Source organism: Fukomys damarensis, unplaced genomic scaffold, assembly GCF_012274545.1.
Source record: "Fukomys damarensis isolate Sample0158 unplaced genomic scaffold, DMR_v1.0_HiC HiC_scaffold_19, whole genome shotgun sequence".
NCBI lineage: Eukaryota > Metazoa > Chordata > Mammalia > Rodentia > Bathyergidae > Fukomys > Fukomys damarensis.
The window spans coordinates 55,107,318-55,133,829 of NW_022900931.1; the positions used below are offsets into that span (position 1 = coordinate 55,107,318).

General features: G+C 42.7%; 1 protein-coding gene and 1 long non-coding RNA gene across 5 annotated transcripts; one reads left to right on the forward strand and one right to left on the reverse strand.

The window, feature by feature from the left end:
* Nucleotides 1-5,657: 5,657 nt before the first annotated feature.
* LOC104863737 lies at nucleotides 5,658-23,025 on the reverse strand. Its single transcript, XR_780655.1, has 3 exons — nucleotides 22,921-23,025; nucleotides 7,379-7,578; nucleotides 5,658-6,702 (listed from the first exon to the last, which is right to left on the reverse strand). It is a non-coding gene; the product is annotated as an uncharacterized LOC104863737 (long non-coding RNA).
* Nucleotides 6,857-26,512, forward strand: Fam187b (family with sequence similarity 187 member B). 4 transcript variants are annotated; one of them, XM_019207776.1, is made up of 3 exons: nucleotides 6,857-7,072; nucleotides 11,186-12,088; nucleotides 26,123-26,512. In XM_019207776.1, the coding sequence occupies exons 2-3, from the start codon at nucleotides 11,316-11,318 to the stop codon at nucleotides 26,490-26,492; spliced, it is 1,143 nt and encodes a 380-aa protein (XP_019063321.1). In that variant the 5' UTR covers nucleotides 6,857-7,072; nucleotides 11,186-11,315; the 3' UTR covers nucleotides 26,493-26,512. The 4 variants fall into 4 exon arrangements, with proteins under 4 accessions (XP_019063321.1, XP_010624634.1, XP_010624636.1 ...); XM_010626332.2 differs by lacking the exon at nucleotides 6,857-7,072 and adding an exon at nucleotides 8,148-8,233; XM_010626334.1 differs by lacking the exon at nucleotides 6,857-7,072 and adding an exon at nucleotides 8,149-8,176.

Genomic DNA, 26,512 nt, shown 5'->3' on the forward strand with positions numbered 1-26,512 from the left:
TGCCGGGCGCCTGCCTCTCCGCTCGGCTGGGATTCCTCAGGCAGGCTCTGGTTCGGGAAGGTGCTGTGGGTTTCCTGGGCCTCCCAGTTAGATCACTTAAGGAGTTAAGAGAAGTCCCTGGAAGGGAAGCTTTGCACCCCCTAGGGACTCCCGAGGGGAGTCGGACTCTCCAGAGCTGGAATTTATTGCGAAAGTTTTCGCCACCTCCCCCTCCTCTCAACTCTTGGTTCGGCCCCAGTCCATCCCTTGCCCCAGGCCAGGCCTCCGGAAACTCTGGCTCTTAAAGCGGCCAAGCGGGGGCGCAAAGCCAGGGACCAGTTTCCGCCCAGAAATCCCGGGAACTGGCCACCTGCACCGAGAACCGGCCGCGGTGCGGCAAGCAGGGTACGCTGCGTTCGGTGCGACTCTGCTGCCCCCCGGTGGCGCCGAAGGGAAGCGCATCCTGGGGAACACTGGGCGTTTTCCCATAGAGAAGTTGCGAAGTGGACCCTTGCTGGTGGGTCAGGTAGCCAGGAGTGTTTTGTTTTACGGCATCGTACTCAAGTCACGTCACATTCCTCTGCGCAAAACCATGCCATGGCTCCTCCCAGCAGAAACCAAAATACTTAGAATGGCCTTATCACCCCTCTAACTTCACCTCCTGCCGCTCCCTCTTGTTCAACTTCGTCCTCAGAAACCTCCTCTTTGTTTCTGACTCTGCCTGTCCGATCACCTCAGGGACATCGCCCAAGCTACTGTCCTGCCAGGACAGCCTTCTGGAGCTGTCGGCGTGGTCCTTCATCTCTTTCAGGGCCTCACTTAGAGGTCACCTTTGCAATGACCTCTTCCCTCTCCACTTGTAAAATTTCAACCTGTCCACGTGCCTTCACCACCTTAAGTTATATTATGATAAGGTATACATATCACAATATTTATAATTTTAGCCATTTGTGAGTGTAAACTTCAGTGGTCTTAATTACATTCACAATATCATATGCACATCACTGCTACCCGAACCTTTTTCATCACCCTCAGTATAAATGAAACATTTCCCCCATCCCTTCCCTCCAGCCACTACCATTTATTCTACTTTTGGCTGTCAAATTGCTTCATAAAAGTGGAATTATATAACATTTGTACTTCTGTGTCCGGTGTATTTCATTGAACGTGTTTTCAGTGCCCATCTGTTTTGCAACATACATCACAATCAAAATTTCATTCCTTTTTATGGCTGAATAGCCTGCCATTGTAGATCACATAGACAGCGTGTATCACATTTTATTCAGCCATTCATCTGCTGATGGACATTTGGATCGTTTCTACCTTTTGTCTTTGTAAGCAGTCCAGCTGTGAACATCAATATAGAGATATCTGCCTTCAGTTCTTTCGGATATACACCTAAGAGTGGAATTGCAGGTGGTGGTACTTTGATTCTTAACCTTTTGAAGAACCACTCAACTTTTTTCCATAATGGCTGCACCTTTGTACATTCTTACCAGCAACGCAGGAGGGTTGCAATTTGTCTACACCACCAACACTTATTATCCATTTTCCTGATTTTAACCAACCTAGTTAGGGGCATTTCATTATGGCTTCCATCTGCATTTCCCTGATGGCTAATGATATTAAATCTTCCTCAGAGAAATGTCTATCCAAATGCTTTGTTTTTTCTTTGTTTGTTAGACAAGATCTTGCTGTATAGTTTTAGACTGGCCTTGAACTCACAATGTAGCCCAGGCTGGCTTTGAACTCTCAGTGATCCTCCTGCCTCAGCCTCCCAAGTGCTGGGATTACAGACATTCATCACCACACCTGCCTCCTTTGCCCACTTTTGAATTGATAGCTTGTCAAGTTGTAGGGGTGCAATATATGTTCTGACAATTAATCCCTTGTAAGATATACACTTTGCAGTCAGTTCCCCCTTCTCTAGGTTTTTTAAAAATATCTTGATAATCTCCTTTGATGCACAAAACTTCTGAATTTGATGTTCAATTCATCTATTTTATTTTATTGCCTGTGCCTTTGAAAACATATCTATGCAGTTGTTGCCAAATCCAATGTCATGATTTCCCAGACATTTTCTTCTGGTAGTTTTATAGTTTTAGCTCTTGAGACATTTTAATTTTTGTACATATAGAATAAGGATCCAATTTTATTCTTTTACATGTGGATACCCAGATTTCCCATCACCCTTTATTAAAAAGACTGCCCTGTCTCCCATTCAATGATTTTGGCTCCTTAGTCAAAAGTCATTGAATATATATGTGAAGGTTTATTTCTGGGTTCTCTTTCCTATTCTATTAGTCTCCGTGTCTCCCCTTATGATGGTGCCATACTATTTTAATTACTGTGACTTTGTAATAAGTTCAGATTGGGAAGTGTGAGTCCTTCAACTTTATTCTTCTTTTTCTTTCTTTCTGTCTTTTCCCCCCTTTCATATCAGGGATCAAACTCAGAAACTTGTGCTTGTGAGCCAGGTAATAGCACCATCAAAAGCTAAATTCCCAGCCCCATTCTTGTTTTTCAAAGATTGTTTCAGCTATTTGAAGGCTCTTCTAGCTCCACTTAAGTCTGAAGATTTGCTTCCATTTCTTTGAAAACGGATATTAGAAATTTGATAGGGGTTGTGTTGAATCTGTAGGTCACTTTTGTTAAGTCTTCCTAGATATGAACACAGGATATCTTTCTATTTACTTAATCATTCTAGAAGGAAATCTTTTATAGCTTCCAGTGCAAAACTCTTTCACTTTCTTGGTTTGATGTATCCTTTAGTATTCAATTCTTTTAGACACTATTGTATGTGGAATTGTTTTTTTAATTTCCTTTTCACATTGTTCAGTGCTGATTCATAAAAACACAACTAAATTTTGTTTGTTGATCTTGTACCCTGCAGCTTTGCTGAATTTACTTATTAACTCTAGTAGGTGTTTTGTGGAGTCTTTTGGGTTTTCTAGATATAAGATCATGTCATTTGTGAATAGAGATAGTTTGGCCTTTTCCTTCACAATTTGAATGAGTTTTCTTTTCTTTTCTGATAAATGTGGGTGGATCTCCCCACAATACCTATGGTAAAAGTGAGCCTCTTCATCTTGTTTCTGGTCTTAAAAAGAAAAACTTTTTTTTCAGTACTAAGTATGATGCTAGCTATAGGCTTTTCATACATGCCCTTTACTTGTTGAGGAGTTTCTCCTCTTGTTTTCTGAGGTTTTTTGTTTTGTTTTGTTTTGTTTATCATGAAGAGGTCTTAGATTTTGTCAAATTCCCTTTCTGGAGCCATGGTAATGACCATATGTGATTTTTTTTCCCCCTTCATTCTATTGAGGAACAAAGGAAATGTCAGGTTCTGTATTGACTGGTTTCCTTATGTAGAACTACACTTCCCGAATCTTACTTCGTCTTGATGGATGCTCCTTTAATGTGCTAATAGAGTCAGCTTGCTCAGACTTTGTTGAGGCTTTTTGTTCAGGAAGGATATTAGTATTTAAATTTCTTTTCTACTGGTGTCCTCATCTACTTTTGGATAATAGGGTAATGCTGGCTGTATAGATGAGGTCTATTTCTCCCTTTGAGTCTATCAATTTTTTCTTTATATTTTGAGGTCCATTATTAGGTGTGTGAATGTTTATGAGCATTATATTTTCTTGCTACATTGAACTTTTTATTAATGTGCAGTGCCCTTCTTTGTTTCTCGATTTAAAGGCCATTTTGTCTGACACTTGCATAACCACTGCACCTCTCTCTTGGTTACCATTGCCACAGACTATTCTTTTCACTTTAAACATATCAGTGTCTTTAGATCTAAAATGACTCTCTTGTAGGCAAAATATAGTTTGGGTTTGTTTTGGTTTGCTTTGTTTTTTCCCAGGGAGGGGGATTAAACCCAGGGCCTTGCACATGCCAGACAAGTATTCTGCTATTGAGCTATATCACTAGCCATTTTTACTTTTTATAAATTTGAGACAGATTCTCGATAAGTTGCCCAAGCTGGCATGGAACTTCTGGTCCTCCTGCCTCATCCTCCCACATAACTGAGACTATAGGTGTTCACCGCCATGCGCTGAGTCATTTTAAAAATCCATTCTTTAAACCACTGTCTTTTTCTAAAAATAAATTTTATTATTTTATTTTATTCCTTTCCCCACTCGAGCCCCCACCCCTCCCTATGTACAAAAGCTTTGTTTCCATTTTCTCTTTCCATTTTTACTTTTTTTCTTGTCCCTTCCTCTCTCCCTCCCTCCTCCCTTGTTTCCCTTCCCATTTAAACACTGTCTTCTCGTTTTCCAACATCCATTATATATCTCAGTCCTAATTTCCACTTTTGGTTTCTCACACCAGAGAAACAATGCAGTATTTAAACGTGTGTCTGATTTATTTCACTTAGGAGTATTCATCCACTGTCTTTTGATGCAAAGGAATTACTACAAGGAGTGACTTCTTCCAGTTTGCTACTTGTTTTTATGTTATAGTTTTTTCCCTCAGTTTATCCATTTCTGCCTTCTCTCATGTTGTTTCCCTTTTGGGGGGGGTTAGTAAAATTTTTAAATTTTCTTCTCATTTCCAACTGTGTATATTCTTATAGTTTTTCCTTTGTATTCATCACATAACATCCTAAAGTTATAACACTCTATTTTGAATTTATACCATCTTTAACAGCATGCAAAAACTCGCTCCTGTATAACTGTGACTCCTTTTTTGTTGATGTCACAAATTACCCATTTTCCCAATTCGAAGATTAATGATTTTTATGTGTTTTCTTTTGTATTGTGTAGGCCATAAAAAATGAAATTATAAGCCAAAATGACAATGAAATCAGCCTTTATTGTTGCCTATATATATATTTACAAGAGGTCTTTAGGTCTTCATATGGCTTCAAGTTACTATCTATGATCTTTTCATTTCAACCTGAAATATCATTTTTCCTGCAGGGCATATCTAGTGGTAACACATTCCTTTGGCTTTTGTTTATCTGGGGATGTCTTGATTTCTCCCTGGTTGTTGAAGGATAGTTTTTCTAGGTATAGAATTCTTGGCTGACAGATTGTTTTGCTTTGTTTTCCTTTCAGTACTTTGTATGTATGAACTCACTGTCTCTGGCTTCCAAGGATGCTGATGAGAGTTTTGCCAATAATCTTTTTGAGGATCCCTTGGATATAGCACATTATTTCTCTGCTGCTTTCAAGATTTTTTTTTCTACACACTCTTGCTGTGTTGACTGGCTTCAATTTCACTTCCTCTCTGCCTTGGTCTCTTGAGGAGCTGGGATTACAGATGTCACTGCACCCAGCAAGGCTCTCTTTATCTGTGCCTTGACAGCTTGATTATAATACATCTCTATGAGGATTTCTTCTGGTTTTCCTACTCAGCTGAATCTGCTGAGCAGTTGAGATTTGTAGATTTATGTCAGGTTTGGAAAGTTTTCAGGCATTATTTTTTCAGATATAGTTCTCTCTTCTTTCTCTTCTCCCATAGTATGTGTGTTGGTCCCACAGATCCCTTCGGCTCTGTTCAGTTTTCCTCTATTTTTTCTTTCTTTCTTTCCTTTAAATTTTTTTTTCTTTTTTTGGTATCGGGGATCAAACTTGGGACCTTGCGTTTGTGAGGCTGTTGGCAGAACCACGAGCTAAATCCCCAGTCCTCTTTCCTATTTAACTTTAATAATTTCAGTTGTTTTATTGTTTATTGATCTTTGTTCTACCTGATTGAATATGTTTTTGTGGACCCTTCTAATTTTTTATTTCAGCAATTGTATTTTTCAGCTCCAGAATTTTCCTCTTTTGTGGTTGTTTCCTCTTTATGTCGTCTTTTTGATATCCTCGTTTTGTTCGTAGCACGTTTCCCTGTCTTTGTCTACGCTTCCTTTATTTAAAACAGGTAAGTCTTTGTCTAGTGAGCCCTCTTCAGGACTTCCCCCCATCATGGGCCATACTTTGTTTCTTTGTAAAGTGTGTGTGTGTGTGTGTGTCTGTCTGTGTTTGGTTGAACATAGAAATTTGAATCTTCTATTGGTGGTAACTCTGGAAATCTGATTCTCACCATCCCCCAGTATTTGCTAGGTTTTGTTTATTATTGTAGCCTGTGTCTGTGGAAAGCTTAGGATTTTCTGAGCTTGCACCTTTCCTGAGCTTGTGCAGTGTCTCTCTGAATTCTGATGTGTATTTGGTCGTTTTTGAATGTCCTAATCCCAAAGTGTCCAATGTCCAGGAGTGAGGACCCAGAGCTATCTGTCCCTTTATGTCCTTTGGAAGTCCTACGGGTTGGTGGGTATTGAAGCAATGGCAGCCTGTCTCTGTGTCTGCACCTCTGTGACTGAAAGCAGTAACCCACAATGAGGACACAGAGCCCTGATAGCTGGAGGACAGGGTCCTTATTGCTCACCCCCAGTAATAATCCTGGCTGAGCACTTTACGTGCAGCAGTGCATCAAACCCTTACAAGAACCCTGTGTGGTCAGTGCCGTAAAAATTTTCTGAAAATGAGGAAACTGAGGTTTATAGAGAGAAAGCCATTGGACCAGCCTTCCGTTGCAGAAAGAGGCTTTATTGCATGTTCCACAGATACGTGTGTGAGAGAAAGCAGCTCCTGAAGGCTGGGGGGCTGGCTGGGCACTAACAATGGGTCTTGGTGTTGCTGGAAGGTGTCCCAGAGCTCACACTCAGACCATGGTATTCTCCTACTGAGCATCAGCAGTTCTCACAGGACATCATCAGAGGTGGCCTCTCTGTAACTATGAGTCAACGCAAATATAAGTGCGTTCTGTAATTACAGCTGCACACATAGAGAAAACAGGAACATTGTCCCAGCCACAAAACACCAAACATCCTCCTACCCCAGCTACTGTGAGTGCTGTTTTGCCACCTGCAGTTTTAGCTTCACTCCATTCTGCTCACCTTTTAGATAAGATAGAATTAGTCCTGCTTATGACAGCACCCAATCCAGAGCGACTTCCCACCTCTTTGAACTCGTCCTCCAATCACATGACAGAGCCGAAATCCCATGAGTCTCTTGATAGCTTCTTGTGGAGGCGCTGCCCTATTCCTCACGGCGTGGTATCTTGCTTCACTGCATGAGTCACCTTTCCCCACCTTACTTCACAGGTGTGTTTCTGGTGATCTCAGGAGACCGACGCATGGCAAACCATTCTCTCCCCAAAGCCTTTGTATGTGTTGTATGCTTAGTCCAGACTTCAGCCTGGCTCCTCTTTAAAGACATCTGCTAAAATATCAGTTCTCTGGAAGGCCTTCTCTTCTCAACCCCCATTTGTCTGTCTGTCTGTCTATCTGTTTGCTTGAAACAGGGCCTTGCTATGTAGTTCAGGCTGACCTTGAACTCACCGTGTAGCCCAGGCTGGCTTCAAACTCACAATCCTCCTTCCCAGACTCCTGAGTGTTGGGATTACTCACCACTTCTTTGAAATACTCTCTGTGGCTTGAATACTAGACACATTTCTTCATATTTCTGGAGGCTAAATATCCGGGATCAAGGTGTTGGCGTGTTTGGTTTCATTGTGAGGCCTTTCTCTTTGGCTGGCAGGTGGCTTCCTTCCACGATGTCTTTATGTAGCCACCCTTCTCTGTGTATTTTCTGTGTCCTAATTTTCTCCCTTTATGAGGACATCAATCATATCAGATTAGAATCCACTCTAATCACCCCATTTAACTCAATCACATTTTTAAATGCCCCTTTCTCAAATATAGTCGCATTCTGAGATGTTAGCGCTTCAAGGGAGGGAGCACAATTCATCCCCAGTAGTCTCTAGCCCTTTTTTCACTCCTCACTTTTTCCCCACAAAGCATTTACTATGATCTGAGGTTGTGGTAGGCATTCATTTGCCATTTATCCTCTCCCCGTATAAAGACAATATTGCTCAGCAAATATCCTATGTGTCTCTCTACATTTCTCAGCCCACCCTGTAGTTAGGTGGGGCTATGTGATTAATTTTATTAGTAGCCTCTCAGAAAAAGTAATGTGGGTCCCTGCCAGGCAAAGCATTTAATTCCCAGAGCACGACTCATTATCCTCCCTTCTCCTAGCACAGCAACTAGTGATATTCCAGGTGTATCGATAGGAACCCTGTGGGGTGGAGATGTCCACTAGCCAGTACCATGAAAAAAGAATGGTGTTACATCCCTGACATTCCAGAATTCTTTTGTTACATAGCGCAATCTAACCCATCCTGACTAATACATTCCCACTAGATGGTAAGCTCTAAGAGGTCGGGGATTTTGCCTGCATCCCTAGTGTCTGGTGCAAGTTGGGTAAGCAGTTATTATTATGGAGTAGGTGAATGTGCTGGGCATAGCGTGGTGAAGCTGTGACTGAAACCGCTGCCCACAGTGGACGTGGAGCACTAGTGAGAAGTAGACATTTGTTATTCTAAGTCACTAAGGTTTGGCAGAAGCTTACCATAGTATCAAATAGCCTATCTTCACTGATTCCAGAATTAGGCAGAGGTAAGAGACATTCAGGATCAAGGGGCAGATACATTCCTAGGCCTTAACTTGGGACCTGCTACCCATGAAACTATGGTATATATGGTATGTTATCTTCCCTACTTTCATTCTCCAGAACAATCTCATCAACCTTAAAACTCAGAAGCCAACATGCCTCTGACATAGTGTCTCCAAGAATAAACTAGAGGAAAAATGAAAACATTGGTTAGCTGGGCATGGTGGTGCGCATCTGTATTCCCAGCACTCTGGGAGGTTGAGGCAAGAGGATCAGAAGTTTGAGCCCAACCCAGGGACTTGTGATTCTGAGACCCTGTCTCAAAAAAAAAAAAAAAAAAATCTGGGGCAGAGCTTAATGTGAGGGTCCTGATTTAAATCCAAGCACCACAAAAATAGTAAATAAAAACATAACTTTGGGGACACAGAGACAGAAGACAAACAGGCTGCTGGGCTCTTAATCTGCTCCTCATTGAAAGCATGATTTCTGTTTTCTCATTAAAGCTGCTTTTGCTAAAAACAGTGACTCTACTTCTGTCTACAGATACACAATGGGTAACTAAAACAGGACATAGCTTGACATCTCTGCCTTCATTCTGTATCTGTCTCCTTGATTACCTTAAAACATGGGGTCAAATCCCTGCTTGGCCCTCCTTGTAGGGAAATGTCTAGGCCTGCATGTTTAGGGAGTGTCTACCAAGAACCCGCAATACAAGGCTTCTTTGCCCTAAATTTACCTAACCTATCTCATCCTCCTTCAAGACTGAGAACACCGAGAGATTCGCAGGGACCCTCAACTACCAGCTTTCCCCACCCTGGAATGAGTACCTAGAAGTCTCTAGCCGCTTTAGAAATCTATACCTTGGAAATCTAGTGGAAATCCAGTCACCTCAGATTCCAGCAGAGCCCTCCACTCAGCCAAGATGGTAGCCAGGCAGAAGCGCTCATCTCAAGGGAGCAGAGCTGCCCTTCAGGCCATAAAGATCTCTCCATATCTACAAACCAGGCCTGAGATAATCATCAACCATCTCCTAACCCACCTCAGCAGTGCCTTAAAAGCTTGTGGCTCTTCCCTTGTTTGCCAAGAGGCTGGTCTGGTCAGATCCATGCCACAGTTAGCTCCTCAAACTGAAGTCCATCCATTCCCTTTTCCCTCACTCTCCTTTGTTAAGGGGCTGCCCTAATCTCCATCAGGACTGTGCCCTCTTTAGCTTATCTTCCTCTTAAGCAAAGTCCCTTCCTGTTTTCTTTTACTTTCCAAATAAGGCTTCTGCCTGTAAATTCACACTGTTTCCTCCATTTTGATTTCCATTTTCACTGAAGCAAGGACTCATGCTAGCTTGTAACAGCTTCAATAATGAGGTGCTGTTGTAACAAAAACTCAAAATAGCACTGTCTTAGGTACTTTGGGAACAAGGCAACCTTCTCCTGAGGATGGAGACTGTTGCCTGAGATGCTTTGGAATTTCAGTAATGTCCTGAAAGAATTTGCAGCTTTAGGAGAAGCAGTTGGGATGTAGGATATTAGGAGTGGATATTGGCAAAGTTGGCTCAAAATTGAGAAAGACAAAGCCCAGAAATCTCTACTTCTTTTGCCAAGCATAAACTCAAGAGAACGGCACTAGTTAAATCATCATTAACTATCGTTAAATTTCTGAATGAATGAAAACCCTATCAGAAAATCCTTTTGTAAGACTTAGTCTCACTTCCACTCCACGGAGTGTGAACAGCCAAAAAAGCCTCCACGATGCTGGGCCCTAACACCCAGCGAGGCTCCGGGAGCTCGACTGAGAAACGAGAAACCCAGGAAGGAACACACCAGGATAGATGGTAAATAAACCTTTATTAGTCTGGCCAGACGGCACTCCCCGAGCCAGGTAGCTCAGAGAGGCAACTGCTCAGGGGCTGAGGTACTTTTTATAAGGTTTTTCTAAACAAAGAGTCAGGGAATTCATTGCTTATCTTATGCAGGAAATGTTCTAGGGTCACCTTTTGTCATACCAATTGCCCCTGGGTGGGCTGTTAACCAAGGTAGCAATTAGCATATCAAGAAGCACAGTCTGGCCTATTAGCATGGAGTCACTTTAGCCTATTCAAGTCTTACACTTTCAGGTGAAAGATATAGGTCTCCAAGGAATCCAGATAAACTGTAAGATACCAGCAGTATGAGAGACGTGGAGAGGGAAAGTTGAACAGAACTGTGGTTTTTAAAAATAAATGGAGTTGACTGGAGGTTTACAAGAATTCTTAGGTTCCAAATTTTGGAGGACAGAAAAGAGGGTTGAGAAAATGGAGGATGATGTCTCAAGAAGTCGTATCTCCCAACGCTTCTTCAGGAATATCCAAGATAAAGTTCCCTGGAGACTGGAGACAAGGGCCAGAGAATAGCTTAGGAAGCCCCCAACCCAGTCAAGGAGCTGATTTAATTCTTAAAATTAAGGGATCTTTCCCACCAACAAGATATGAGGCCCTTGTAGTATCTTCCTACTGGATTTTAGAAATTATTGACCAGGGCTGGGGATTTAGCTCAGTGGTTCTGCTGCTTGCCTCACAAGTGCAAGGAACCAAGTTCAAAAAAAAAAAAAAAAAAATTGTACTGACCAGAAATTCCCAAGTGACTCCCCTTCCTCCTCTTTCTGATGGACAAGAAGCCATTTTTTCCCAGTTCATCATAATATATAAGATATATATATATAGGATAAATAATTGGTCTTTTTAGTGCATTTGTTCTGACTGAAGTTTACTCATTTTGTTTCCTGCACAGCTCCTGTGGATATTTTAATTTTCTGCCCTTACAAGCTGCAAGAAACCATTTGGTGACATACATTCATTACATTCCTGAAAGCACATAGACTAACATTCATTCTCCTGCCTGGGGCTAATCCCTGAGTTGCATGGGTAACTTCACAAAGCCCAGCATGGCTCCCAGAGTCATCCTGTTGTCTCAGTCTGTCATGCTGGCCACCCTGTGGCTGATTAGCCTTTCTTTTTCCATTCTGTGGGCCCATTCATCAATTAGCTGTTCCTACAAGAGTCTCTGCCGGCGGGCCCTACTCTCAGGCAACAATATTGTCCTGAGGTGTGATCATCCCGGGGCACTCTGGTATTTCACCTCCATTCTAGGGAAGGCTGTTTTCCTCATCAGTTCAATACATAACACAAAGAACCTGCCTGGGGGCAGCCTGCTGTTGGTCAACCCTCAGCCTTCCCAGTCCGGCCTCTATAGCTGCCAGGACAATCACAATACCCTCACAGTGGAATATGAGATTGACTTCCAAGATGTCACCACATTGCACATTACACACAAAACCCTGGACCAACAGCCCCTGCAGAATGAGACCCTGATGCTAGGAGGCGAGGTGCTCATCTTCACCCAGTGGGAGCCCTGGCAGGACTGTAACCTCTGCGGGGTGCCGGGTGAGCGCAAGCGCCTGGGCTACTGCTACATTGAGGAGCCCGGAGAGAAACCCATGCCCTGCGGGCTCTATATGGGAGAGGAGAAGCTGGCACACAGCCGCTTGAGGCCTGAGCTGCAGGTAGAAGCCTGCCTTGTGCCCTATAACCCTGCTAAGGAAACCGACCAGCCATACTTCATCTTTGACATTTACCAGCTGGGCAAGTTGACTGACAGCATGTGGCTTACCTGCCCCTTGGCCTCCATCTACAGGTAACAGTGTTATACACCGCTAAGTAAGGTAAAAATATTCTAGGTGCTCAGACAGGCCTAGACAAAAGAGTCAGTGCAAAAGATGAAAACACATTGCAACCGTGCCCGGAGGCGCATCTGTGAGAGGCCAAGCCTCAAGGATGACCAGGCCTACATACCCCTCCAAGGGATAAGATAATCGGCATCATCTGCTCCAATAAAGTCTAGATAGACATCAGTCTCCTCAGTGGGTGACCAAGACTTCCTGATCTATCCCTTCCTACAAAAGTTCTTTGTTCTTTCCATGCACACTTGCTATGTGACCTGCCTCCCCATTGGATCAATATTACCTAAGTGGCTATGCTTGTTATCTTATTGGTTGATCATGGTTTTGACCCATGTTATACCCATCTAGTGATTTTCCTGTATAAAATTTCCTCTGTGAAGGGGGTCTGGAGCAAACCCACTTTGGGTCCCCTCCTATCTCTCAGGAGTTCTCTCTCTTTCTGAGATCTCAATAAAGTCTTCCTACTCGTAACTTAAATTTTTCTTTAAAATTCATTCTTCAGTTTTGGGGGACATGAACTCAGGTGTATCTGCCATCTAGCAGGTTGGGAATTTTATTATTTCCCCTATATCAACAGGGCCTTTGGCTCTCACCCAGCCTTTGACTCCTGTGTCCCCCCAGACTGGGGTTTCCCTCCTATAGAAAACCAGGCTCCTCCTCCAGCCCACCAGCCTTCATGGGCAGTGTGTGCAGGCGAGCTTGTCAGGATGTTCATTTGGCAAGAGTTCCTGATGCTGCCTCTCAGCTGGGCCTTGATCAGGTGATGTTTGGGACACTGTCATGACTAGAATGGCCTAGTCCCTGCTCACACAGTGCCCGGTATTCAGATGTAAAACCTAGAGACTGAGATACTTAGCCTCACATGTCAACATGGTGAGCCTAATGCCAACAGGGACACTAGTGTGATTTCCACTTCCTGATTGGGCCCTCATCTATATGGTCATGGTTAGTTGATTTTCTTTAAATTACTTCATTTTCTACTTTATTGATCTCTGACTTTCTTATTTCAGTTTTCTGTATTGGTTGAATTAACTTTGTTGTTCTTTTTCTAACTTCTTGAGATGCTTGCTAGATTACTAATTTTCATCCCTCCCCCTTAAGTATTTATGCTATGAATTTCCCTTATATACACAACTTTGCCTATAAGTTTTGATAAGTTATTTTTTATATTTAGTTAGTTATAAATACTTTCTACTTTCACTGGAAATTTCTCTTTTGACTCATTAGCTTAGTTAGATATTATATTGCATAAATTTTTGATATCTGGAGAAGTTCTTATTTTTCTGATATTATGTGCAGCTTGCTTCTGCTGACTAAAAAGTGTGATTCAGTTCTTTTAGCATGTACTGAGATTTCCTTTATGCCATAGAATATGCTTATCATAGGCAAATGTTTCATGTAAGTGTGAAAAGAATGTAGATTGTACAATTGTTGAAGTGTTCCATGTATTTGGATTCATTCATTTATTTATCATCTGGTTCAGTTCCCATTTTTTTCTTTTGGTACCGGGGATTGAATCAGGACCTTGTACTTGCGAGGGAGGTGTAGGGGTTCAGTTCTTCTCTAAGTTTGGGTTTCACGCTCCATCAGCTATTGAGAGATGTATATTAAAACCTCCAACTGTGACTGTGGACTTGTCTACTTCAACACTCAGGACTGAGTGCAGGCTGGCCTTGAACTCACTGTGTAGCCCAAGCTTGCTTCAGACTCTCAGTGGGTGAAACTCCTGTCTGTCTCCCAAGTGCTGGGAATATAGATGTGTGCTACCACTCTCAGCAAATGTCTGTTAATACTTTTGACTTTGCTGCATCTACTTTTTTGTTATTGATATAGCTGCCACACCATGTTTCCTTTGGTTAATACTGCACAATATTATTCCACGTTTTTACTTTCAACTTTTCTATATTCCTTTATTTAAGGTAAGACTAGGACTGAGGGTGTAGCTCAGGGGTAGAGCACTTAAGCTGGCATGCACAAGGTCCTGGTTTAGCTCAGTGGTTCCACTGCCTGCCTCGCAAGTTCAAAGTCCCAAGCTGGATCCCTGGTATATTTAAAAAAAAAAAAAATCGCCATCAGCAGCAGACAGATGAGGATGGGAGCTGCATGAAGCCATCGGCATGGGCCCCTCCCCCACCCAGGCCTCCTCACCACCAGAGCTGTGCAGGCCCTTCCAGTGACCCAAAACCACACCTCCACTCCCCTACACCCCCTCTGGCTTCCTGGCTACACCTGTCCCTCATCTACACTGCAAAGGCACAGCGGGTCTTAAAGTCCATTGCCCTGAGCTAGGGCAGAAGTGAATAATAGTAAGAGGAACTTACTCCTTCTAAGTCCCCATCTCGAAGGGTAAAGTTACTATATTGATCAGTTTATTCATTATAAACGTATTTTGGGCTAGTCTTAGATTTTGTTTTCTTTCATACGGTTAAAGGTGATAGATTAATAACAACCACAAAGTATCATTTTCTAAGCTGTGTTCGATTCTTTTGTTGTTGCTGGTTGTATCACTTGGGCTAGTGTGATTGATCTAATCAGTTATCTTTCCTGGTATAACAAAAATGAGATTGCCCCAGAGTTATTAGAGACTCAAATCCTAAAGATCAAGTATATCTGGAAGACACCTCCTTAAGGTTTCTAAAACAAGCAACAAAGATACTTACAATAAGTAATATCTAAGTATCAACCCAGGAATTAAACCAAGGACTATACTAACAACAATAATAGAAATGAAAAGACATTTAAACAAGACACAGTCTTGCAGCTTACCAAAGGCAAATTCTGGGGAAATGAGATGGAAAAGTCTGATAATCAACCACCTAGACAATCTGAACTGATAGCACCAGAAAAAAAGAAAAAAAAAAAAACAGGTGAATGAGGCTCCAGAAATATTCAAAACAGAAATACTTTCCCAGATAAAAGATATGATTAGAGACTCTAGAAAAGAAACAGATTAAAAAAAAAAAAAAAGAGTTCAGGACCATGATGGAAGCCATGAATTCTCAGTGTAGGAAAGAAATGGAAACCATGAAGGCCCAACATAAGAAAGAAATGGAATCCATGAAACGGATTCAAACTGATATCCAGGAGATTAAAAACTCTCTTAAAAGTATACATCACAGACTAATCCAATCTGAAGACAGAATATCAGATGTAGAAGATAGGATGGCAGTCAGTGACCATGAAAAGAGAAATCTCTTAAAAATAGTAAGGGACCATGAGAAATCAATCCAGCAGCTCCTAGATGATGTAAAGAAGAATAATAAAAGATTAATAGGAGCCCACAAAAAAGCAGGAGAAAGCACAAATAACACAAAAAAACTGTTCACAAAATTAATGATAGAAAACTTCCCAAACAGAGCAAAAGAACTTGACATACAGGCATACAGGATTCCAACTAGTTATAATAAAATAAAATCTACACTTAGACATATAATAATCAAAATCCTGGAAACCCAGCAGAAGTACAAAATACTACAATCAGTTAGAGAAAAGAAACAAATTACATGCAAAGGAAAGCCCATCAGAATCACAACAGACTTTTCAACATAATCCCACAAGTCAAGGAGAGCCTGGAGTGAGGTATTTCAAACTTTAAAAGAAAACAACCTCCAACCTAGGTTGTTGTATCCTGCAAAACTATCTTTCAAAATTGTTGGAGAAGTAAGATATTTTCATGACAAAGAACACCTGAGAAACTTCATAAATACCAAACCAGCATTCCAAGCAATTTTTTAAAAATATCCTAGAAAAAGACAGTGAAGGTCACAACTCCATGAGGCCCAACAGAGCAAATCCAATAGGCGAGAATTTAAAGGGAGAGGGAGAAAAATAAAGAAGAACCAACAACAGGAAAATAACATGACAGTGATAAGTCAATACATATCAGTTATAACCATCAATGTCAATGGCCTCAATTCACCAATCAAAAGAAATAGACTGGCAGAATGGATTAAGAAGCAAATCCAACAATATGCTGTATACAAGAAACACACCTACTTGAAAAAGAAACTCATAGACTGAAAGTAAAAGGATGGAAAACAGTTCTCCATGCATCAGGAACCCGGAAAAAAGCAGGGGTAGCTATCTTGTTTGCAGACAAAGTGAATCTCAAACCAAAACTAAGAGAGACAAAGAAGGTCACTACATCCTTCTAAAGGGAGCAAGCCAAGAGGAAGAGATGACAATAATAAACATATGTGCACCAAACACTAATGCCTCCAACTATACAAAATAAATATTAAGGGACATGAAACACTAAGCCCTAATACATTTGTAGTTGGGGACCTCAACACCCCATTGTCACAAATAGACAGATCATCTAGACTAAAAATCAATAATGAAATACTAGGACTGAACCAAGCTTTTGAACAAATGGACTTAATAGATGTCTACAGAATGTTCCACCCCACAAAATCAGAATATACATTCTTTTTGGCTGCACACATGTCATTTTCCAAAATAGACCACATGTTAGCTCATAGAACTTGTTTAAATAAATGCAAAGGAATTGAATTTATCCCAGGTATATTATCAGACCATAATGCAATTAAACTGGGGATCAATATCATAAGAAACCATAAGAACTTCACAAACACATAGAAATTGAATAACACTCTCCTGAACAACCAATGGTCACAGCAGAAATTAAAGAAGTTAGACAGGTTTTACAACATAATGACAGTGCCAGTATAACATACAGGAATCTATGGGATATAATGAGACAGTTTTACATGGGAAATTCATAGCAGTGAATGCCCACACTAGGAAAAACAGTGAGCTCAAATAAATAACCGAATGGTGAATCTTAAGCTCCTAGAAAAGAAAAGCAAGAGAAACCCAAAGCTCAAACAAGGGAGGAAGTTATAAAGATCAGAGCAGAAATCAATGCAATGGAGCCTAAGAGAATGATACAAAAAAAATCAATGAATCGAAGAGTTGGTTTTTCAAAAGAATAACTAAAACTGATAAACCCTTAGCCAACCTTATCCAAAAGAAAAGCAAAGGCTCAAATTCATGCAATCAGTATGAAACCAGTTCAAATCAAATTAATAAAATCAGTATGGAGAGACTTAAAAAAAAACAGGATTAGAAGTCCCATTTGACCCAGCTATTCCTCTGCTGGGTAACTTCCCAAAAGAATTAAAAGAATCATACCACAGAGATATAGCTCACCCATATTTATAAGCAGCACAGTTTGTAACAGCTAAAATTTAGAAACAGCCCAATTGCCCATCAACTGGAGACTGGATAAAGAAGCTGTAGTTTTTTTTATATAAAATGTAGTACTACTCAGCCATAAAGAATGAGAAACTAGAAATATTTATAGCTAAGTGGATGCACATTGAGGCCATACTCTTAAGTGAAATTCGTAAGTCACACACATGTAAATACTGAATAGTTTTTCTGGTGTAAAAAACTAAAAGTGTAAATAAGGATCAAAATGTCTAAGTGATATTGTGTAATATGAAGAAAAGGTCTAAAAGAGTAGAGGAAGTGGGAGGGATAGGGGAAAGGAAAAAAGGGAAAAGAAAAAATGTGAGAAAAGGAAAAGCACAGAAAAAATGTTTGTTTTTTAATTTAATTTATTGGTACATTCTAGGTAGACAGTACAGTTACATTCATTACTGGGATCTTGTACCTTTACATGCCAGGTCTTGGCTCTCATTTTTTCCCCTTGTCCCCACCCTCCCTTCACCCTCCCTTCCCCTCCCCCCTTCAAACACTTTAATTCCATTTTTACATTTTCTCATATTTTTTTCCTTTTCCCTTATTCCCCCTTCCCTATCCTTCTCACTGTCCCTACACCTTTGGTCCTTTTCTTCCAATTTGCTAAGTGTCCCATTAGGATCTTGTGTACTATTATAGTTTTTCACACCAGAGATACTATTCAGTATTTGCATATGTGTGCCTTATTTATTTCACTTAGAAGTATATCCTCAAAATGTACCCATTTAACTATGAATGAATCTACTTTCTCATTCTTTATGGCTGAGTAGTATTCCATTTTGTGGAAAAACCACATCTTCTTCATCCAGTTTCCAATTGATGGGCAGATGGGCTATTTCCAAGTTTTAGCTATTACAAACTGTGCCATTACATGGGTGTGCATATATCACTGTGGTATGATTCTTTCACTTCTTTTGGAAAGATACCCAACAGAGGGATGGCTGAGTCAAATGGAACCTCTAATCCTAGTTCTTTGAGGTATCTCCATATTGACTTCCACAGTGGTTGCACCAGTCTACACTCTCACCAACAATGGAGAAGGGTTCCTTTCTCCCCACAACCCCGCCAACATTTGTTATTGTGTGATTTCTTGATAGCAGTCATTCTTTGTGGGGTGAGGTGAAATCTCAGTGCTGTTTTCATCTGCATCTCTTGAATGACCAATGATGTGGAGCATTTTTTCATATATTTACTTGCTGCTTTTATTTATTGGTCTGAGAAATGTCTGTTCATTTCAGATGCCCACTTTAGAATTGGGTCTTTATATTTGTGGGGGCTGGTTGTATTGAGTTCTTCATATATTTTGGATAATAGTCCTTTGTCTGAGGAGCAACTGGTAAAAAGTTTTTCCCACATTGTAGGTAGTTCTGTTGATGTTTTCTTTTGCAGTGCAGAAGCTTTTTAATAAGATGAGATCCCAGTAGTTGATTCTTTCTGCTAGTTCCCGTGCTACTGAGGATTTATTCATAAAGTCTTTTCCTATGCCAGTGTCTTCCAGAGTTCTGCCTAATTTATCTTCCAGCAAGTTTAGTATTTTTGTTTTTATGTTTAGATCTTTAATCCACTTGGATTTTATTTAGTGCATGGTGACAGATAAGGGTCTAATTTTAATCTTTTGCAGGTTGAGATTCAGTTTTTCCAACATCATTTATTAAAGAGGCTATCTTTCCTCCAGTGGGGACTGGCAGCTCCTTTGTCAAAGATGAGGTAGCTGAGTGCATCTGGAGTTGTTTTTTGTGTCTTCCAATCTGTTCCCCTGATCCCCAGGTCTGCTTCTCTGTCAGTACCATGCTGTTTTTATCACAGTGACTTTGTAGTATAGTTTCAAATTGGGAATTGTTATACCCACTGCCATGCGTCTGTTGCCTAGTATGGCTTTTGCTATTCTAGGTCTCTTACGGTTCCAAATGAATTTTTGAATTCTTCTTTCTAGTTCTGTGAAGTATAGTGTTGGGATTTCAATTGGTATTGCATTGAATCTGTATAGCAGTTTTGGTAGTATGGCCATTTTCACCATGTTGATTCTTCCTACCCAGGAGCAGGGGACATCTTTCCATTTTCTTAAATCCTCCTCAATCTCTTTTTTCAGAGTGCTATAGTTTTCAGTGTAGAGATCTTTTGCTTCTTTTGTTAGGTTGATTCCCAGATACTTCATTTTTGGGGGGTGCTATTGTGAAAGGAATTGGGAAACAATGTTTTTGTACACAGGTGGAGGTAAACAGGTGTAAAGGTGGAGGGGCTGAAGGGAGGGCTGAGGAATGGGGAAAAATAAGAACCAAGATAAGTCTTGTAAAGATACAGGATCCCAATGATGAATGTAACAATTGTATACCTAAAATGCACCAATAAGCAATAAATTTTTTAAAAAGAATAATGTATTTTAAGTGGTATATATTTAGATTTTTGTTTCGGAGTTAAGTATGAAAATCTTTCTATCTTAATTGAACTATTTAGTTCATTTTTATTTAGTGTAATTACACATATATATGGGTTTCAACCTACCATCTCCCTATTTGCTTTGGACCTGTCCTGTCATTTTGTTGCTTTTGGTTTCATTAAGTGTTTATTATTATTTTTGTTGTTGTTGTTCCATTTCTTCCTCTTTTAGCTTATTTGACTTGCACTCCCTTATTTTCTACTCTATAAATTATGATGTTGGTTCTCTACTCCTTAGAATATCAATTTGTACCAGAAGTGTTCCCACATGATGCAGAAACTTTATAACCCTGTAGCTCCATTTTTTCCTCTTCTGTGATGCTTTTGTGCTCAAGTATTTTAAATTTTATGTTCGTTTTAAACTCCCAAGAAATTCTCCTTACATTATTATTGTATTAATTTAGTTTTATACTTAAACTTACTCTTCTGGTGCTTTTCATTTTTCCATTACATTGTATCCATTTGGGATCATTTTCCTGCAGCCAGGGGAGTTTCCTTTTGTATTACTTTAGTGTGCTCTGCCACGCTGAATTTTCTAGCTTTTCACTTGGAAACACACATGAAAATTTCCCTTCACCAATCAAGAATGTTTTACTGTAGTATACAATTCACGATTGGGACTTATCTTCTTTTAGTGCTTAGAAGCTGTCACGCTATTGTCTTTTAGCTTCCATTATCTCTATTTAAAAATCCCCTGTTCATCACTTTGAAAATAACTTTTTCTCCTCTGGAATGTTAAAGATACCTTCTTGCCTTCTTTGGTTTTCAGCAGTATTTTCCTGTAATATACCTAGGAATGGTTTTCTTTATGCACATTCTGGGTGGGATTCAAAGATCTTTATCTTGTAGTTTGATTTTTTTTTTGTAAGTATTTTGTTGTGTTGTGTTGTGTTGTGTTTCAGGTTTTTTGAGACAGGGTCTCACTATGTAGTTCAGGCTGCTCTGGAACTCACTGTGTAGCCCCAGGCTGGTCTCGAACTCACAGGGATCCTCTTGCCTTAGCCTCCAGAGTGCTGGATTACAGGTGTGCACCACCACACCTGGCTGATTTTTTGTAAGTTTTGAAGGTTTTGTTTTGTTTTGGTTTTGGGTTTTTTTGTTTTTTGTTTTTTGTTTTTTTGGTTTTTTGAGACAGGTTCTCACTATGTAGTTGAGACTGACCTGGAACTCACTATGTAGTTCAGGCTGGTCTCGAACTCACAGTGATCCTCCTGCCTCAGTCTCCCGAGTGCTGGGATTACAGGTGTGAGCCACCACGCTTGGCAGTTTTAAAGGTTTCAGTGAGTTATCTTTTTATATATTGATTTTAGTCTTGTTTCTTCTTTTCTTCTGAGGCTCCATTTACATGTATGTGAAAATTTTTCACCATCTCTCATATACCTGCTTCACACTCTTTTGTGTTTTCTTTACTTCTGCCTTTTTTTTTCTTTTTTTTTTTTTTTTGTACCTGGAATCAAACTCAGGACCTTGCGCTTGCCGGGAAGGCACTGTGCCACTGACCTAAATCCCCAGCCCTTTTACTTTTGCCCTAGCATGCTCCAATAAAGGTATCTTTTCTACTGCCCTATCTTTCATTTCACTAACCCTCTGTCCTTTTATAGCTAAAAAATACATTGTTATTCCTTCCAGTGAATTCTTAATTTAATACATTTGTTATTTAATTTAGGTTTTCCATTTTATTTTTCTTCTGTAAAGGTTCAAACTTCTTGTCATCATTCTCAGCCACATTCATCAAAATTCTCTTTTTTCATGTGTGGGTTAGGGATTGAACTCTGAGGATCCCATGCACTAACCTTGTGCTCAATCACCAGACCCCATCATACTTACCTTAAAATCTACAGGTTTTTTGTTTTGTTTTGGTTTGGTTTTGGTACTAGGGATCAAACTCGGGTCGTTGCACTTGCAAGGCAGGTGGCAGCGCCACTGAGCTAAATCCCCAGCCCCTACAGTTGTTATTAATGAGAGTGTTGGTCTGGATTATAGCAATAAACAGAAGTCTTGCCTACATTGTTTCAAGACTATCAGGGAATGTGGATTCTCGCATGCAGTCTCTTGGATCCATATGTTGGTCCCTAATTTAAATATTCTAAAAGTATTCATGGGGGGGCCAATCAAAATATTCCTTCAGGTCAGATCCAGCCAACCTGTCACTTCCCACCTACATGAAATAAAAGTTGGAAGTAGGTTTTCTCACAGCCTCACCTTCATTCCTGTCTTTCTAGAACAGACTGTCTAGGCTGAAAGAGAGACAGAGAGGAGATAGAGGGAAAACATCAGAGGCACTGACCTCATCGTGTCTTAGATAGTGGGGATTCTTAGGGTCCCGGGATGCAGACAAAAACCCTAGATGGTTGTGTAGATCGGAGACCATCGAGGACACAGTTCAGGGAGACTGGCCAAATGCAGCCTGCAGTGGTCCCCACTCAGGGCAGACATGACGGAGAGCCTCCAGACTGAAGGAGCCAGGTAGATGAACAGCAAAGACCCAGCTGAATCTCTGAGCCCACCACCCCTCCTTTGTCCTCTCCTCTTTCATCGCTCTGACTTCTGTGCTCTTCAGACTCCTGAGCAAGGCAGCCACGAGACTACTTGTGGCAGTCCTTGCAGGTGCATGGGGAGCCTCACTTCCTCTGAGGGTTCCAGACAGCTGGGCCACCTGCCACCAAGCAGCTCTAACCCACACACCACTCTCTTTTTCTATCCCGTTCCCTGCTGCTTTTCTCTTGAGCAGTTATCTCTACAGGTGACCTGCCTATCTGAGGGCTCCCGATTTATGGATCTGCCTACTCCCTGGCATCTCTCTGTCACTCCAAAAGCCATGGCCACAGCTCATTCAGCACCATTTGCAGACTGGTGCCGGGTAGTGGAAAACCAGAGTCCTCCGATGTGCCTGCTCCCAGCAGAGGTCAAACAAACAAGACTGCTTTTCTTGGTCCAGTGCTCATGCTGTTCAGCTCTCATGATGTTCAAAAGCAACCTTTTTGTGACCTATTAACAGTTTTGGAGGGACAGGGCTGGGGATCGAACCCAAGGCCTTCACACTGACCTCCACCCCCAGCTCAGAGCTAACTCCCTAGGTTGACCAAGTGGGCCTCAAGCTTGTCATCCTCTTGCCTCAGCCTACCGGAGTGCTGGTATCGCGTGAGTCCACTGGCACGCCAGGGTCTTTTGGGGTCTATTCTTTGGTTTCACAGTGGTGTGCTTTTGTTGTCCAAAATGGCTCCCAAGCAGTGTGAGAGAGCTGTGGTATTTGTGCTTGGCAGAAAAATTAAGGAAGGTGGTCAGCTTGTTACAAAACAAAAGGGGCCAACGCCCTCACAGCCCATGCAGCAGATTGCTGCTCATCTCACTGCGGAGACCTGAGGCCCGAGCTCATGGTGACCTCACAAATGTCTTTACTGGTGCCCAGTTCACTGCCACCGTGCCAGTCACCATGCTGAGCACCCTGTGGCTGCTTCTCAGCCTTTCTGTGCCGATTCTGGGCTTATACCCTTTTGTCAGCTGTCCCGAGGGCCACAAATGTCAGCTGGCCCTGCTGTCTAACAATGACATCCTCCTTGAGTGCCCCTTGTCTCGGGCACACTGGAACTACTCCTTTTTCATAAGCAAAAAAAATGGCGCCATTAACTCCATGGCCTCCAACATGGAAATAACATCGGGCGGCGATCTTGCCATTAGCAACCCCCTGCCGTCCCAGACAGGCCTCTACCACTGCTGGGAGGAAAACAGCAGCCACGTGACCCAGTTCGAGATTGACTTCCAGGACGTCCGCTCCCTGCACATTACACACAACAGCCTGGAGGAGAAGCCCTTGCAGAACGAAAGCCTGCATGTGGGCAGCGCTCAGCTCATCTTCACCCGGTGGGAGCCCTGGCAGGACTGTAACCGCTGCGGAGTGCCCGGCGAGCGCAAGCGCCTGGGCTACTGCTACATTGAGGAGCTGCTGGATGATCCCATGCCTTGTGGGCTCTACCTGGCGGAGTCCCCATCTTGGTCCTCCCGCTTGAGGCCTGAGCTTCAGGTAGAAGCCTGCTTCGTGGAGTGCAGTGACGAGCCATTTGCCCAGCTGGGCTATGTCATCTTTGACAGCTTCCAGTTTAATGAGGAGTTGGAATCTTTGTCACTCCTCTGCCCCTTAGCATCCATCTACAGGTGATGAGCCCTGGGTACCACCCCTGCCCCTGTCCCCAATCCAGCTGGTCCAGGGAGAGCCTGGGCATGGTGGGGGTTCTGTTCAGGCACCCCACAAGCTCTTTTGGTCCTGCCAGTAGTGTCAGGCCTCTCTTTCAGGGAGCCCAATGTCCAAGGTGGAGATAGCCAGGGTGGTCAGAGCTGGAACAGGAAGAGCTCGAGCGGAGCGATGGGATGTGGTGGGATAGCCCCCAAATCAGGTCCCGAGAGATCATTGCCTCATCTGGAAGGGTCTGAAAGGCCCTGGGGGAAAGGACCCCAGAACTGTTCCAGGGCCCTGCCTGTCACAGCACACACTCATATGCTTTTCTCCTGCGTGGATCCTCTGGGAGATCTCCCCTTCACCTCCTCTTCCTACCATTTCCCCTGCCCCACTAGGTACAGTAGCCAGGGCCTGGACAAACTGCCACTGTGAAAAGCAACCTCACTGCCCCACCTCACCCTCCCTGCCCCTGGTGCTGTGGACTCAGAAGAGACCCATTTTATAGAAGGGGAAATGGTGGTTCTGAGGGTATAGTCCTTGTCCGAGGGACCAAGGCAGGAAGTGGCAGTTCAGACCCTGTATACCATGTACCTGATCATAGGCACTCTTACCCTTCCCTAGATGCCCACGAAGGCCTTTCTTGCGTGGAACACTGGTAAGATGGAGCCCGGGTAACCTCTGGAGCCCTGCAGCTGCACACGCTGTAAAATCTGGCTCCCCTTCCTCTACTGGGTTTCCTTCTTGTGTACCCCAGGTGTGAACCCGAGGTGTCGATGTAGCCGTGCTCCCTCTCCTGTGCTGGGGGAGCCCTTCCTTGCCTCTTCCTGGCTTCTGTAGTGGTGGGGCACCCTGGACCTTCTTTCTTCGGCTTGTGGCTGCCTCCCTCTTCGCTCTGTCTCCATCCTATCACTTGGTTGCCTTCCCCATGTCCTCACCTCTCGATAGCCTCTCCGTCTCCCTTAAGCCACTGGTCATATTGCTTCGAGGGCCACCTATTCTCTTAGCACCTCATTCTAACCTAGTTCTACCTGCAACAACCCAATTTCCAAATCAGGGTCCATCCTGAGGTTCTGGGGAAGACATGAATTAGAGGGGGCCACTTCCCAACTCGCTCACCATGGCCTCTTGGGGTCATCGTGGTTTAAGAGGGCGAGTAAGGCCGGGGATTTAGCTCAGTGGTTCCTCTGTCTGCCTCATAAGTGTAAGGTCCAGAGTTCAATACCTGGTACCAAAAAAAAAAAAAAAAAAGCCCGGTCTGACACCAGGCTTTATGTAGGGATCAGCTGCTGCTTCTGTGATTTTTTGGCCTTATCCCAATGTTAGCTGGTAAGAACCACCTCTGTTCTGTGACCATGCTAGGTACACTGTGCGCTCAACTCATTTATTGTCACATTTTCCCTGCCTGTCTATATGCCCAGCACTGTTCTAAATACATGGACACAGTGAAGGACAGAAATGACTAGCACTACTGCCCTCAGGGAGAAATAAAATGTATTTTAGGTGTTTTTTTTTTTTTTGGTTTGATACCAGGGATTGAACATAGGGCCTTGTGCTTGCCAGGCAGACGCAGTGCCACTGAGCTATATCCCCAGTTAAAATGTATTTTAGATGATGATGAAGGCTAACAGGAGTAAAGAACATTAAAATTGTAAATAGGCATGTCAGGGGTGGCCTCCCTGAGAAAGCCATTTGGGGCAAGAATGAAAGGTGGTGGAGAGCTGTGTATACTGAGGGAACAGCATTGCAGGCAGAGGGAACAGCCAGACCAGAGGCCCCAAGGCAGGGCTGTGTCCAGCATGTTGGAGAGCCATCTAGGACACCAGTATGGCTGGGCAGGGCAAACAAGGGGAATGGAGCAGGTGAGGCCAGACAGGAAAACAGGCCAGCCCATCACTTAGGAACTGTTCTTTCTCATTCCTCCAACAGGTTAGTGGGGAGGTAGGTACAATCATTACCCTCTTCCTCCAGGTAAGAAGCTGGAGGCCTCAGCCCAGGTCACAACTGGTGACGAAGACCATGGCAGGGAGCTATGCAGTCCCCACCCGGCCCTGCTAAATACCAGCTGGGCAAAGGGGCCACCATATCCACCTCTTTTCTCATGCCATTCCCCTTTCTCCTTGAGACCCTGTGACTGACTTTGTCTCCCTTGCAGGCCCATCAGCTGGGAGGCTAACAAAATCCCCTTGACCTGGCAGAACGAGCTCTCAGGCAAGAGCTACAACAGCACCCTGAACCTGGCCACTGGCGGCCAGCAGCTGCAGATCTTCCAGCCGGCCATTTACAGGTGCTTCGTAGAACAGGAGTTAGTAGCCCAGTTCAACCCCATGGCCACCCTGGAGTTGCTGGCTCCTCCGAAGAGAGAAAACAAGACCCAGGCCCTGCCCAGGAAGGCAGACCTCGTTCCTCTGAAGTTGAAGCTGGTGCTGCTCATGGGCATAGCCCTGGCCTTGGGACTGCTGCTGTTCAACACCCTCTGCTCTGCCCCAGGCAAAAGCAGAAAACAGATGCTGCTGGCAAAATAAAATGAGCCCTTGGGGTCCCA

Coding starts and splice junctions, on each gene's coding strand:
- Fam187b (XM_019207776.1), top strand. CDS start 11,316: ATGGGTAACTTCACAAAGCCCAGCATGGCTCCCAGAGTCATCCTGTTG. Junction 12,089..26,122: donor CCCTTGGCCTCCATCTACAG/GTAACAGTGTTA, acceptor TCTCCCTTGCAG/GCCCATCAGCTGGGAGGCTA.